The sequence below is a fragment of the Tyto alba genome, unplaced genomic scaffold (genome assembly GCF_018691265.1).
Source record: "Tyto alba isolate M040663 unplaced genomic scaffold, T.alba_DEE_v4.0 Super-Scaffold_5, whole genome shotgun sequence".
NCBI lineage: Eukaryota > Metazoa > Chordata > Aves > Strigiformes > Tytonidae > Tyto > Tyto alba.
In genome coordinates this window covers 4,540,582-4,555,848 of record NW_024881326.1, presented here as the reverse complement: position 1 = coordinate 4,555,848, position 15,267 = coordinate 4,540,582, and the positions used below count along the sequence as shown (strand labels likewise).

General features: G+C 38.9%; 1 protein-coding gene across 4 annotated transcripts in view; it reads left to right on the top strand.

Moving 5' to 3' along the window:
* COL4A5 (collagen type IV alpha 5 chain) overlaps positions 1–15,267 on the top strand; it is an 86,909-nt gene that overhangs the window by 19,916 nt on the left and 51,726 nt on the right. For all 4 annotated transcript variants that reach the window (XM_042807080.1, XM_042807082.1, XM_042807083.1 and 1 more), the window contains exon 2: positions 5,454–5,513. In XM_042807080.1, coding sequence (XP_042663014.1) covers positions 5,454–5,513 — 60 coding nt within the window. The remainder of the gene's footprint in view (positions 1–5,453; positions 5,514–15,267) is intronic.

Genomic DNA, 15,267 nt, shown 5'->3' with positions numbered 1-15,267 from the left:
AATACTGTTAAACTCCTGTATGTTCAAGTACTTATGCAATATTTAAGTACTAATGCATTCTTTACTTTGGGGTTTTAGATACTCTTGACACCCCTCCCTACATGCTGTCGCACACAATTTAGTTTCCTTGCAGCTGCATGTATGTAATGGAAAATCTAGTTGTGCTTCAGAAGTGATCTACCATATAAATATTTTAGTTAGGCAGCTAATGTATTGCTTAAATTATGCTGTGTTACTTTGATTCTGACTAAGATATAAAGTCAGGCTAACCTACCTGAAGCCATTAACCTCTAACTTGCTCTTAGTAATTAATAAGAGATTCTCTTTTCCCGTCACAGTTTTAGGAAGTCCTAAGTTGCTGTTCTCTCCAGGAATAACATTCATTTACCTGGTATTTTTTCTAAATCTTTTATCCAATGCTGTTGTGAGTAGTAACTGGAAGATGGAGAGGGGGTGGAATATGCTGGAATTGCCTCCTAAAAGACAACTTTAGGCCTGATGAGAAAAGAGGGGAATATGCTCACTGCATGAGGCAGGCTTCTAGCCAAAACAAATTTTGAGGATAATTTAGGCTCATTCATTTCACTGACATTACTGTATCAAACGTATTGCCAAGAGTAAGAAGTGACTTTGATTTCAAATGTATACTTTTTTTCCTTCAAACTGAAAAACACACTAAAAAAAGCCCCCATTCTGTTGGTGGCATAAAGCAGTTTTCCTCAGTCCATGTAAGGCACAAAAGACTGAGCTTGTTCTGGAAGAATTATCCTTTGAACAGTAAACCAATACCATCCCTCCTTTTATATACTAATGAAAAGAACTTGCTCTCCACACATGGATTCAATGGGGTAGAAGCTGTCAGGAAAATCCAATGAAAGGATTAGCTAAACTTGAATAGATTAATTAGAGCCCTTGATTGTGTCTTGCTATGCAAAAGTCACAGCAAAGGAAAGGGCAATGATAGTGAGTTCATCTTTACAGGTATGTGATGGGGAGTGGGGGGAGGCAACAGTAATACAGTAGGGAAGAAGCAAATCTGAGCAGCTTAAGTCTTGTTCTTAAAAGCTGCTGCAGTTCCTTATCCACCTTTGTGTAGCTGAAAACTGAGAGATTTTAATAGGTATGGAGATTGTGACCAGCTCCTTAAGATGAAGCCACAACTTGCTATTACATCCAGTATTTTTTTTATCATCTTCCCTGTTGCATAAGACAGTATTTCCTGCTGGCCAGAGCTGGGAACTGAACTACTACTGAAGGCTTCTGGCTGCCTAATACAAGGCAGATGACTTGTTCAGATCCCCAAACTGTAGCAAATGTACCAGATATAACTCAGAGTTCCACAGAGGTTTGGACTAATTTAATTTTCTGTGTCTGAAAACCCAGTAAGTCACCTACTTTTTAGAACCAGTGATGCTTAAGCTGTTACTAAGGGAGAACTACTGATCGTAACCATCTAACGTTTTAGTCATTGTATCTGCTTTCTTAATTGAGATGTAGATAACTTATTGCTCATGTGCAGGAGAAATTCCGAGTGTTTCTATGCACAGTATGGAGCCTAGATTTTCTTTGCGTTAATATGAGATACAGAACTGAATCTGTGACATCAGAAATCTCTAGCTGTAGAAGCTGCTGAGTAGCTCTCAAACTTGTACTAGCTTGTTATGCAGTATGCATTTTCCTGTAGCACAATTTTTGTGCCTGCTTTCCGAAGCAAAAAAGGCCTTGAGATTGTTGGAAAGTCTAAACAAGAAGAAAGTTTTCACTTAAAATAGGTCATTAAACTGTTTTCAGTGCCAACATGTTTTACTTCATGTTGGGTTTTGTGCTATACTGCAACATGACCCGTAAGTAGCACGAATTGATCTTGATACAGTACAAATTCTCAGGGGTTTTTCTCTTCAAACCGTTTGGTTAAAAAAAAAAAAAAAAACCAAACCCAAACTTAATTTGGTGGGGATACAAGTTGATGCAAATAAGAAACACAATCTGCCAAATACAGCATTTGTACAGGAAGATAAGTGACTCTGCTGAGGGAATACTTTTTGATAAGCTTGTGGGGTGAATAGATCTTCCCAGGATTTAAGCCAAAAATTACTACCATTTGATTACAGTGGGTATTTGAAGAGTTTTCTGATTACAGATTTTTTAGCTTCCCTTCACCACTGTCTGGGAAAGACCACGTTCCCTTCCTACAAGTAATGTATCTGAACTGGATATCTAAAACCAATCTGTCAAAAAGCGTTCAGTGAGTACACCTGACTCTTCAAGACAGGTTAACTGTATGCGTTAAGAGACTTCTCAGAGTGTAAGGAATCCAGTCTGAATATATAAATGACTTTGGAAGACAGTCACAGATTTTTTTAAAAAAAAAAAAAAAAAAAAAAAAAAAAAACAAAACACCAAAAACTAAACAAATGACAAAACAAAAAATCCAACTATATTGACTAAATCAAAGCACTTTTTTTCTTTAAACTACAAACAGAGTAAGGGAGAAAAGTACTTTCTTCAAAAACTTTATATGGGAAGATTTAGACTTATCTGAAAAGCTGATTTTTTTAATGGCACAGGATAGGGAAGAATACACTTTATCATCAAGTGTCATATCCACCATTATGTATTGCCAGCATATGCAGGAGAGCTGGTCCTTTGTCAGCTCTTTCAAAATCAGCATAAGTCCCTGATAATAAACAGGCTGACTTAAAGATCACTTCTCTCTGCTTCATTTTGGGTCACCTAGAGTTGAGAGGCTGGATGTATGGGGAAGTTCTGGGACTTGAGAGAAAAAGGACTCGGGGAAGGGGCTGAATCTTACAGCTGTTGTCTTGCTACTTAGGAGGGTGTAGCAAAGATGGAGCCAGGCTATGCTCATCCTGCTGTAGGGTAAGAGACAAGAGATACCAGTTGCAAGATAGGGAATTCTGGGGATACTTGTGGGGGGTGGAAAGCTTTACCATGAAGACAGACACCAGATCAAGGGCCTAGAGAGGCTGTGGGATCTCCACCACTGTAGTTATTCCACATGCAATTGAAGAGGCCTGTGCAACCTGCCCAAAGTTGCCCTGCTTTGAGTGATTGCTTCCATACAAAAATGTTCCATGATACAGTTTTCTTCATTAGTTGGATCTATTTTGTGTAGTCTTGATGTGGACAGGATCACCGCTGAAGATGTGTTAGCACTAAAAATGTAGTTTTCTGCAGTGTTACTGTAGACATAGAGTAGCAAAGGGCAGAGACCAAGTTTCACTGTCTAAAAACTTGCCTTCACAAAATTGTGTACATTTAACTTGTTTTGTGAAGGGGCAATGTAGTCTCAAATTTTTTTTTCCTCTCCAGCTTCCTTTTCTCTCTGTTTACCCCAATAGTTCTCTTGTACCTGAAAACTCAGGAAATTTCTGTTAGAAACACTTTCTGAAAGCTGTGAGGAAGACTAAATGAGTCTTTTCTGTCCCGTAACCTAACTAAATCCTCCCTATGCTGTGTAGGATCTTGACCATGCTTTCCATGTGTGTGCTGTTTTCACCTATGTGTATTTTATCACTGCACAGCTTTTGGTAGTTTTTAATGAGTACTGATTTACTTTATTTTTCCTCCCCCTGCCTCTTGGAGGCAGCAAAGATTTTCATGTAGCCCTCACTATGCTATCCTTGTAATAAGAAACCAGCACTGCTGCACAGCGAGCTAGGTAACTTGCTATTTCTTTGTGTTAGGCTTGTACTGTGAGGCAAGGGAATATTGCATGTAACTAAGGTTAATCCCTTTTAAATGAAGCCTTGTTAACAAGATTAATCCTAAAACTGGTTCACAAGGAACTTGCTTTTTTAAAATCCACTTCTAAAAGTGAAAAGGATTTGATACCAAATTCACAGGATAACTTGGACTGAAGGGGGACATCAGAAGGGTGTTGCTCCAATAAGGTCAGTTATGAGGTCGGGCCACGTTACTCAGGGCTTTGTCCAGTCTGATATTTGAAAATCTGAACAGGCTAGTAAGGTTTAATTTCACTTTAGGAAATGGCTCGATAAACCCCTGTTATCGAAGAATTTTGAGTGTTCATGTACATCAAATCAAGAAACTGATTACAAAAGCCAAATGGAAGATTTGGAGAGATGCCCTGGTCATGTCGTGTAGTGCTGCTGCTGTACTTAAAACTCGTGGTTTGAGTTGTGCTAGCCTTGTGCTACAAGATGCTTTAGTTGATCCTGGGTTTGTGTAGCTCCAGGTGAATTAAGCTGCTTCTGTTTTCAGTCTGATGCTTGGTAGTGTGTTTAGGCTAAGAGCCAGGACATTCCTAATGCCAGGTAGGTGATGGGTCATGTCTCTAAATGCCTCTGTGGTAATGAAGACTAGAATTCAAGTGTGGGGGTGTACTTTAGATCTGACACGCTAACTGGTTTCCTCCTTGGTTGAAACTTCATACATAATGTTCTCTGTAGATTACTTGGGGGGAGGACCCCAAATGCTCAGATTTTCAAACTTTTAAAATACATGCTGTATTTTTTTTAATACAATGCCACATCTGTTCTTGGAACAAGTTAAACCTTGAAGTATTTCAGGTAGTATATCTTCTAATGTGGGTCATGGCTTTTAACTAGAAAGATGTATTGAAAATTGATGACCACATGTATTGTGTAGAGATGCTAGAAAAAATTTTCATTTATTCTAGAAATCTCACTTCTGTAAATACATCTACTCATCTCCAAAATCAGTACAGGGCTGTAATGAATATCCCATGTTGAGGCAGGGGTGGAAGAATATAAACTAAGCAAATGTGGTATGGAAAGGTTACCATACCTGGATCATCTTTGTGAGTCAAGATTCCATATCTCCCTCCTCTGACCCCTTAATATCTGGCTGTCACTCCCCTTGTGCTAGAGACTGTTACAGCTGACTTCTCATGCTTTGTAATAGAGTGTGAGTGAAGCTAGATGAAATCTAGAGGGTTTTTGAGATTTTTTTTTTTTTTCTTAACTGAGCTGTGGAGGGAAGAAGTAGTTGTGTAGTAAGTATTTTTCCAATAACTATTACAAATTATTCTCATAAGCTTCAGGCTTATTTAAACTCTTGTGCAAAACCTGACATCTACTGGTGGGAACCATAATTGGACTCCTCTCAGTGTGGAAGCATGTGCTGAAGAGCCTCTTTTTGTTGAAGTTCTGGCCCCTTTGGCCATAGGTGTTGCATTGTAACACGCCCTAGAGAAAATGGTGTTTAAGCATAAATTTAAGTCTAAAATTTCCAGGGAAATTGTAACTGTAATATACTTACGTACAAGCATAAGTATTACGAAAGGTGATTGAATTTTCACTTAACTGTATCTGCTTTGAACACATGCATAATGCCTAGATTACAAACTTTGCACACTTACATTTTAGACTAAATTTTGTAATAGCAGTAGAGACTTCATTTAGTCTTACGCTGACTAAAAATATCTAATTTTTCTCTTGTCTTTAAAGGCTTGCCATGGATGTACATCTTTGTCCAAATGTGATTGCAGTGGAGTAAAAGGTGAAAAGGTAAATCTCTCTTATTTTTTTAACTGTCAGACAAATACACAAACCACTGAGCCATATTCTAGCTTCAGATAACTGATGCATATTGATGATAGCTTTTATTTCTTGGTCATGTCTTATTTTCTTTGACTGTAGTGTGGGCATACACCAAAGAGCATAGCTGTTATAAAGACTTCAGATATTGAGTTAGACTGACTGGTCCATCTGATGGTGTAGAGAATTTCATATCATTATTTTCTCAAGAATGGGGAATGATGGCACAAACTTCTGGTTTTTCAATCCCACATAGCTGGAGAAAAGACACAAATTCTAGTAAAATGGAAAGAATTCATATTTATTGCCAAGGTCTGTCCACTCTAACTAGTTAATGTAGACAAGCTAGGGTGTGGATTGCACGATAATGGCTATGCTAGCAATGCCTCAGTGGGAATTTAAAACCAGAGTGAGTGTGGGTTGCTTTCCCAATTTTCTAACTTTGTATGCTCCTAAGCACTGAATTCACACAGTTTCTCACCTCATAACTTGTATAGCTGTATACCAAGATGATTGCTATTGCTGTCCAGATGCTGGTCTGTGGAAGTGACACAATTCAGACACAGTTTTCCCAACATACATAGCTGCCACACAGGTAAGCAGCTAGTTAATGGCCAAACATATATTCTCAGATCAAGCAGAGTAAAAACCATCACCAACCCAAAAAATAACCCTGTGTGGTTCATTCAGTGCAACAGGTTGTGTTGGGCTGCCCAGACAGTGTCCTAAAGCCAAGAGATGCATGTTGATGTCTTGGAGCTTTCCTGTTTCCATGTAGCTTTGACTTCTGGTCTCACTGCCTGAGCTCAATATGTCTGTGTAGTACTGCATGTTTCTATCACCATTATTTCTTATTGTTTACATTTTTTTTTTCCCTTTGAGGAAACAGTAAGCGCCCAGCATTTCTTTTAGTTACAATGCAGTGTAGATACACAACTCAGTACTTGCCTGAACTGAGCTTTTTCTCAAGTGTGGGAGCCTAGTTGTAAGTAAATTGTGGTTACATAGTTCCTTTAACTGCTGTTGTCACAGGGAATGGATGTGATATGATCACTGCAAAGGGGAGAGACTGCCTGAAACACTTCCACTCTTAGTCTTGTAAACAGTTTGCTTGATACAATGGAGTCTTCTTAAAGATGTGAACTGATAACAAAGAGTTTGATAAACCTGTCTTATCAAACCACTTACCCTGTCTTTGCAAGGTTCTAGAAGGGATTTGGTGTTCTAGATTAATTTCTAACACATTTCAAAGGTAATTTTTGACTTTGCATAAACAAGTGTAACCTCAAATGAGTGAAAGTAATGCAAAATGATCCACTCACTGCATTGGCACTATAATGTGCTGGTGCAGAATTTTACTATTGGCTGTGGTTAAATAAGGCAGATGTCCAAAATTCAAAGTAATTCTTGGTGCCACACCTTTCATCCAGATAGTTCCAGACAGATGAGGTCATTCCTTGGCATTTACTTGCTTTTAGTTCATCAAGTATATGCCCAATTTACACACCTAGTGAAGAACAGTGTCTTCTTGATAGCAAGCTTTCTGAGTTAGATTTGGTTAGCCAAAACATGAACTTGGCTGATGCATTCCTGCAGGATCTTCAAATGCAGGTGGCCAAACCAGATGTATCCTAACACAAATCACAGGACTATTTCAGGTTTAGTTTGAAGGCACTTAAGCATTAGGCTTACATTCCAAATACAGTTGTAGCAGGTACAGCTTTAGAGAACCTTTCTTTAATTGTAAGTTGGCCTTTTTCTGGACTAGTCACAGCTATGTTGTGAATTCAGTGAGCAAATGGGTATTGGCTGGCTACTGTAGATTAGGGAAAAACTAGACGTCCATTTTCTGGCTTTCTAAGTAAAATGAAGCAATTGTTTTCTCTCAGTGATTCAGCTTTCTCTTTATACTACTGTTATACATGCAGGGACCATGACCCACTCAATACATTCCAGTCCTTCATTGTCATTTAATGAAATTGAGATAGTTACCTTTCTCCAGTAAAGAATGTTTTGTAACTGTTTGGAGTGAGAGGAAGCTTTTTGTCCAAATACAGTCAACAACTGGAGCATATGAGCCTTGTTCAAGGTCAAGCTCTCAAGTGTCATTTTGTATTGTGGGTTTTGTTTCTACTCCTCCAGACCGTCCGAGCCAATTGTTGTTAAGAACTGCACAGGAGAAATTCTTCCATTTTTAGTTTCCAACCTTTGGCCTTTTCTGGAGTGAGTTATAGCAAGTCCTGAGCAGAAGAGAGAGAAGCTGGATAAACTTTTGTGAAAAGGAAGTGGGGAAGGAAAAACAGTCTCCAGTAAAACAAGCACAGCATCAGACCAAATATCTGTTTGGTTTGCATCTTCCTGGAAAATTCGTAGGGGACTGCAAATTGATCAAAATATTTCAATAAGATGTTTTAAACCCCCAAAACACACAAAGGAACAGAGCTTCACCTATGGTAAGACTGCTTTCTCTGTCTTTCTTATGTGTTTGAGTCCTCTTAGGGAAGGGGGTATGTGTCTGAGACTGCCACTTATTAAACTGATAGATATAAGGCAAGCTTACACCCTTAGAATGAAAGATTCACTTTGAAATCTGGGAACTGTGATTCATTTTCCACCTAAATCAAGGTAAACGCAGTGTAATCCTGAGGCGTGCCAGAAGTTATTTGTTTGGGTTTTTTTTAAACAGCCCTTTGAAGCTTGTACACCATCATGTACACTACGTAAAGGAACAATAAAAAGCAAATCCTGTATTAAGTATGATGTGTTGCTAGTGGAACTGGTTTGATCATACATGCACACACCCCATTATGTTAGTTGTCCTGTAATTATAAAGCCCTCGGTATTTAATGCATTGATGGATTCAGCAGTTCAGCTCTGGGGAGCCACAAGAAGTCTCTGACTGACAACCATAATGCCTCATCTTATAACTACTTTGAATTTTTTTTTTAAAGCCTTAAACTTTTTCTAGAGTCTTGTACTACTACAAGACATGGAGGACTATCTTAAGATGATTAAGTTGATCCATCACAGTGTACCACTTACACATTTGATATAAGTTTCCAAACCTGATACTATCTTTGACCCAGCTTTCTTGCAAATACTATCTTTATTCTAGCTGAGTGCAACCTGTTGCTACAACAAGTTTCAGGCTTTTGCTTTGTATCTGGCACTTGACATCTGGTGTTTCAGCTTCCTTCTTCAGTGACCTCTGAACCAGGAGTCAAATAGCTTCTTGCCTAATTGGTGTATGAAGAGCATGAGACAAGGAGCTGTTTAAATAACCTTCCCTCTTCGATTCTTCCATTGAGAGTCTGACAGTGTACTTACAGAAATACTGGAAGTCAGGCGTATGGAACCTGGTTCTGTACTGGGAAGACAGGAAAAGCCTTGTTGAACGCACTCAGCTGAGACCCCCTGCTCTTCTGTTCGACTGTGGTTCGCTTCTGGCCTGAAACCAGCCTCCGCATCCAAGTTGCTGTCCACTTGCATTAACTCAACTAAGAAACACTGCTTTGTTCATCTTAGCAGAGGCTAATGCATTCCTTTTGAGACTCAAAAGTAGCCTTCTTCCTAAGCATCCTAGCATTCCCTTCAGGATATCTAAATTTTAACAGATCAAGTAAAGTAATACAAATTGAACTGTAACTAATAGGAAAACTGCTTTCTTGTCTTGCCTTGGGGAGCCACAGCTCTTGTTTAACTGCTTCCACACTGCCAGTGATTCTTGTTGCCTCTGCCATGAGCCCTTACAGCATCAGTAGTATATTACCTGTAGGAGAATCAAAGCACAGTAAGCTATTTTTTTTTTTTGGAAGCCCATAGTACAATAAATGACAAAAATTGATGCACTAAGTTTTTCATCCTCTGATCAGGTCCCTCCTTACTAAACTAAAATATAGTATGGGTAACAAATATGTTTAAAATGGTATAATGAAGAAATTAAATTAATTTATTGGAGAAGTCAGTAAAAACTGATTGCAGCTGGGAGCCAGTGTGCTGTTCCTCAGTAAGCTGCTCTGTAGTGAACTGGATCTAGTAAGGCTATTAAAACTTAAGTAAATGGTTAAGCTGCTACATACAGGTGCTTATAGGAATTGCTCTTGCTTTTCAACTGGAAGTATATAATTGCTTTTCACTTAAGGAACTGTATGATGATTAGGTTTTAAATAAATATTGCTTGGCACTTCTGAGATTAACCTGCTTTACTCATGAACTAGCTTTTAAGCATTAAAAGCTAGCTAAAGAAATAAACACAACAGACGCTGCATGGGGAGCAATTTCTAAGACAAACCAGTAAGACTTGTGGATTATTGGGCTGGTTTTACCTCAGCTGAAAGCAAGATCCAAAGATACTGATTAAGATCAGCTCTACAGAGACTGGGGGGGTGGTACTGAATCTCAGCTGCTGCAGCTGATGAAGATGGAGCTAAGGGCTACAGCAAGTAAGGGGTATGCATCTTGGTGGCTCAGAGGACATGTACCCCAAGACTGCTGTAGTTTTGCTTTCAAGTGGTAGTACAGGCTGCTGCTGCAATGGGCTTTCATACCTTAGCTAGATATTCCTATTTCTCCTCTGGAGCTTGTGTGGCCATGTTCAGAGCTGTCAGTGAACTGATCTCACTGAAAACAAGTTTCTTTGTAAACTAGGTTAGTTTTCAGCCCTCAGTTCCTTCAAGTTATGTTGCAGCACAGCTATTTGTGTAGCTGTGACAGAAACATGTGTCTTAAGGTGGGAGGGACCGTGGTTTTTCACAGCACCTAAGATGTAGTTCCTGCTCAAAATAACTGCAAATACATTATGCTATTTTTGATGAGCAGGACTGTTGGGTTCTGCCCATTCAAATTAAGTTAAACAAACTGATTAAGCTGCTGTTCTTTAGCTATTACACATGGCTATTTCATGGCCTCTTAAAGAATTTCAGAAGGTACTGAGTTTACTGGGTCTGTTGATCACAATGAAAGGGGTGCAACTTCAGAGACTCAACTGGGTTGCAAGTTCCTAATGTATGATCTTGTACAAGCTTGGTACCTGGGATTCTCTCAAGAACAGCTTGTAATATCTGAGCTGTGAAGGCATTTCAGATACTTTGCATTTGTATGCAGTTACAAGAAATTGATACCCTTTACAGAGGAAGCATAACTTATTCGTGGATTATTTGGATGTATATTCTTGGAGCTTTGAGTCTCAGAAGAAAATTATCAGTACATGTGTTCAAGATACCTATTTCCTTCTGCCTTTATCATGGTAAAATCTAGCACAGATGTGACTGAAGCTCAGCTTTTCTTTTCACTCTTTGATACAAATTGCTAAGAAAGAGTTACAAATTCTCATATTTTAATCATTGTTAAGGATAAATACATGATTTGTGTATGTGCTTCATAAATGTTAGCCTGAACTGCACAAGTACAGCCCTGTATCATGAAAAGTTTACAACCCTGGCAAGTGACCACTGACCATTAAAAGTCAACTGTTCCATCTTACAAAAGAAGTCACAGACGATATTCCGAAGAAATTTGATGTATTTTGAAGAATACAGATCATGTCAGAGGAGATTTCTTTATTGCATTAAACTAGATATTTAACACTACAGTTTGTGCCTGGTTGGTGTGTTTTGAATGAGGTCTTGTCTAGATACTCTAGTTCTAATTCTGTTAAGTTAGACAGTGTTCTTCAAGCTGAGGAAGAATTTATGTTGACTAGTATTGGAATCTGAGTTAGCTGTTATTTTCACCCTATTTAGAAAGGGAGAGAATAATACAGCAGGCTATTTCATTGCTTCTTCCATGCTGTACGTATTTTAATGTTACTACATCATTTGTGAGTCTAAAGTAGCCACCCATAGTTAACTGTCTTTAGACTCTTTCTGATATTCACGGTTTTCATAGCAAGGGCAGGAACCAAGTGTGTGCCTCTACTGCCAAAGGTTACAGCCAGACATCGAGGTGGGCTGTCCAACTACTGCTTTCCTAAAGACTTTTGCTCCTTTTTTAAAAGTCTTTTTCTTTTTCCCATGAGTAACTACATCAATGTAAATAAATCTACTTTCCCACAATGTATATTTATAAATATTTAGGTTTCAAGAAGAAATTTTAGATATGTAAATTACTTGTGCATGCTTTAAAACTATATCTATCCCTGATTTCTTAGATACTTGTGACCTATTATTAGAGTACAGGGAACTAGGCCAAATGTTTCTGTATCCCTGTTTAATTGGCTATATCTTGCTGCAGCTGAATGCATAATTTTAGGGTGTTTCCCAACTATTTTTTCTTGTTCTCCCCCAAGCAACAGTCATGTTCAAGCTTAAGCTGACAGTTTTGCCACATCTGTGTAGCTGATTGAGGGCAATTACTTTGCCAGCTACTCTGGATTTATCACCAACTGAGATCAGAATCTGATTCCTTGCCCATTCCTCAAGGAAATGATGGTTTATAGCTGATTCATCTTTATTCTGCTATGGAAACAATCCTGTACTTCCAGGACTGGAAGTTGAGATCAGAGTTGACCTAAACCTTTTCTATTTATGTTTCTCTTTAATAGCTTCTACTGTGAAACAAAAAGTAGAAAACTTCCTCGGTTCTTCCTGAGCAAGTGAAACTCATTTGTGACTGTCAGTTTTTGCATCTATAAGAAAATACATTGCACAGTACCCAGGGATTTCAATTTCATTGCATTCCCAAAGATATAATGTCCTTTTTTGGGAAAACTCCTTAAATGTCTACTCAGTTCCAGTATGTTCTTGCAAGGCAGTAGGCAGTTTTTCTGGAAAATTTGTAGCATCCAAATCTTCATGAAAACAGTATGCTATATGCAAGGTGTGCAATAGGAGAAGTCTGGAGGCAGAAGCAATGTTTGAAAACTTCTCACTTATGGAATCTGTCTATACACAATTGAAGTAGAAAACAATTTAAAAAGTTCCCCCAACATCATCTGTATCCCAGAGAGCTGAATCAGCTTGGTTTCTCCCCCCTACCCAACTTGCCCACATTCCTTTCTCCAACCAATTTTTTCATCAAAAGTAATGATGGTATCTTTCTTCTGTAACTAGTGATACAGTTCCCTTGGGAAGTGTCTAGTGGGATCCCTGAGCATAGTCCTTCAAGTCATCTGTTCACATGTGGGGGCAATTTGCTGGTAAACTCCACAGGAGTTGACTTTGCAACAGTTTCCTCATGCAAGGCTCTCTTTGTTGCTTGCTTTCAAAGTGGGCTTGGAAAATACTCATTTCATAGTTTCAGTAGTGCAGTTTACTAGCATCATCTGTTGTCTCCTGTATTCATCTTGCATAGCTAATTGGCTTCACTTTAAAGGCTTTGGCTTCCCAGTTCTGTGACTGCTTAGAGTGGAGACTTCGGAGTAGTTGCATTTTAGAGAACAGTTCTTCAGCCTCAGATGACACACAGGGCCAATCCTCTGCTAAAAGTCTGTTCTAACTACCATTTGCAGATGTTACTTTCTCTAACAAAAATATGAAGTGTGACCAAGTTGAGATTTAGGCATTGTGCAGCCTAGCTAGCACCTGACACATCTGACATGCCTTTTGTACACAACTGTGTTTCCTTTGTGTGCACACACAGTTCTTGCCAGAGCTTGCTCTAAAGTCTGGTTCTGTCTAATGTTTTCCTTATCTGGCACTCCCAAATTCCTCATTCTGTCTCCTTCAGGGACACACTAACCCTTTCATGTTCTGGCCTGGGATAGTAACACTCCTCCACAGTCTTGCTTTTCAGATGAGGTAGCGTGCCAGCTGTATAGCTCTGTGTGAAAGTACAGCCTGGCACTTTGTGTGCCAAAAGACAATCTGGGCCCTGACTGTCAAACCTAAGCTAGCTTCAATTTATGATGCAATTTCAGCATTTCCACAGGGGAGAAAAGATGTCTATCCTGTATAAGAGAGCAATATGTGACCTACAGTAGCAGAGGAGTATGTTTACATTTTAATTAATAGGAAACCAACTTTAGCAGACCAGTTAATGAGCTGTCTATTCCTTTCCAAGGAATCCCTCTGAGTCTCACTGTAGAGGTAGGACTAAGTACAGCATAGTTGTTTCCCTGGAAGGTTGCAGCTCTTGCTTGCACACAACCTTTAATCTCTCATCCAAAAGGTTTTCCTCTTGTTTTTCCAGGGAATTAGTATAACAAGCACTGGAAGAGAAAGCAGGAAGAGAGGCCCTGTTACTTTCTCAGAAAATTCGTGTGAGATCTCAGCATCTTGTAAATGTTTTGAATGCAACTTCCGAGTTCCTGCCTCCCACAGTGGAATACAGAGCACCGACCTAAGCAGTACAGTGAGAAAATTAGGATTTAAGAATGACACTTAACAATGCTGTCATGTTCAGCATAGGCAGCTGCTTATGGAAAATAAAGGGGAGATGAGCAAAGCCTTAATACTGCCTTTTGCATATTGTGCTCAAGGCTGCAGTTAGATGCTTCTGTCTGCTTGCAATCTCCAGTCTTCAGTTTGCTGCTGTCTTCTTGAAGGTGTGCAATTGCTGGTTCGGTTCTTTCACCCGAGGAGAGCTAGGCAGGACCTTTCAAGTTCCCAGAGAGTGCCACAGCCAGTAGACTGCCAGATGATAGGTGTGGGAGCTACTACTCCCATTCTTGCTGAGGCAGTACAAGAAAATAAAAGTTTAGGCTGAATTGGTTCAAAGAGAATGTGCAAAAGCCTGCACAGTTCTCACTTAGTGAATAAGGTGCTTGTTAGGATGAAACATTTCTTCGGCAGTTCCTGTAGTTATTGTGAAAAAATAATTGGTAAATGGTGAATAAACAGAAGGTTTTCAGCAGGTAGGAACCAAACCTACCAAGCAAACCAAGCCTAATTGTAGAGTAATAAGGAATAATGCTGAACAGCTGTCTGTTTCATAAGCAGTTATAGATACTGGCTGATGTAACAGGAAATATCTGTTTCTGCAGTTGAAAAGCGTACAGTAATATATGTAGGCACAGAAAGGTGTATTAATTCTGGTATTTCCTGACTTTTCTGTACTGATTCAAATATAATATTTACTGATTTTTGTGATTCTATGACATACAAGGAGTAAAAGTAAATATTTTGTGAATTTGCAGCTATGCATCTTCTGAAACTGCAGCTAAGTGATGTGGTTAACTTACGCTAACAAGTTAGAGTGCGGCTTATGATGGTGTATGGTATTTGTTACACCGCTGATGGGCTATCATGGCTAATCATTGCTTAAGTATTTAGCAAAATATGGTTGCTGCTTGAGAGCTTATGATCTTAGCAGAAGGTGACAGGTGAAAAAGAAACCTTATTTCCTTGCTGTCTTGTGTTTTTCTCACTTGATTTAAATTTTAAACGCTTTGGGCTGGAACCCTGGTTATGTTCTGTATTTGCATAATGCTTAGCCTACAGAACATGACCAGGATCTCAGTTGCTTTTATATTACAAATGACAATCTTGCATATCTTGCACCTGTGAAATAATAAACAGTTGTGGTATAGCAGCAACCTATGTCCTTCTGAGGGTTTTTATAGGTATTGCAGCAGAGGTGAGTTTTCTTTCAGGAGAGACTTAGTAACTAATAAAGCTATGTTTTTATAGGCAGGGGAGAGAGTTCTATGTATTTAAGTAGCACAGGAGAAACAGATGTCTGAATTATTTTTTGTAAATAGGTGACTTAAATACTGGATAAACATTCTATGAAACCTGTTTAAGTGGTGCAATTAAAGCCAATGTATGTGTATGTTCAGGAATTTCTG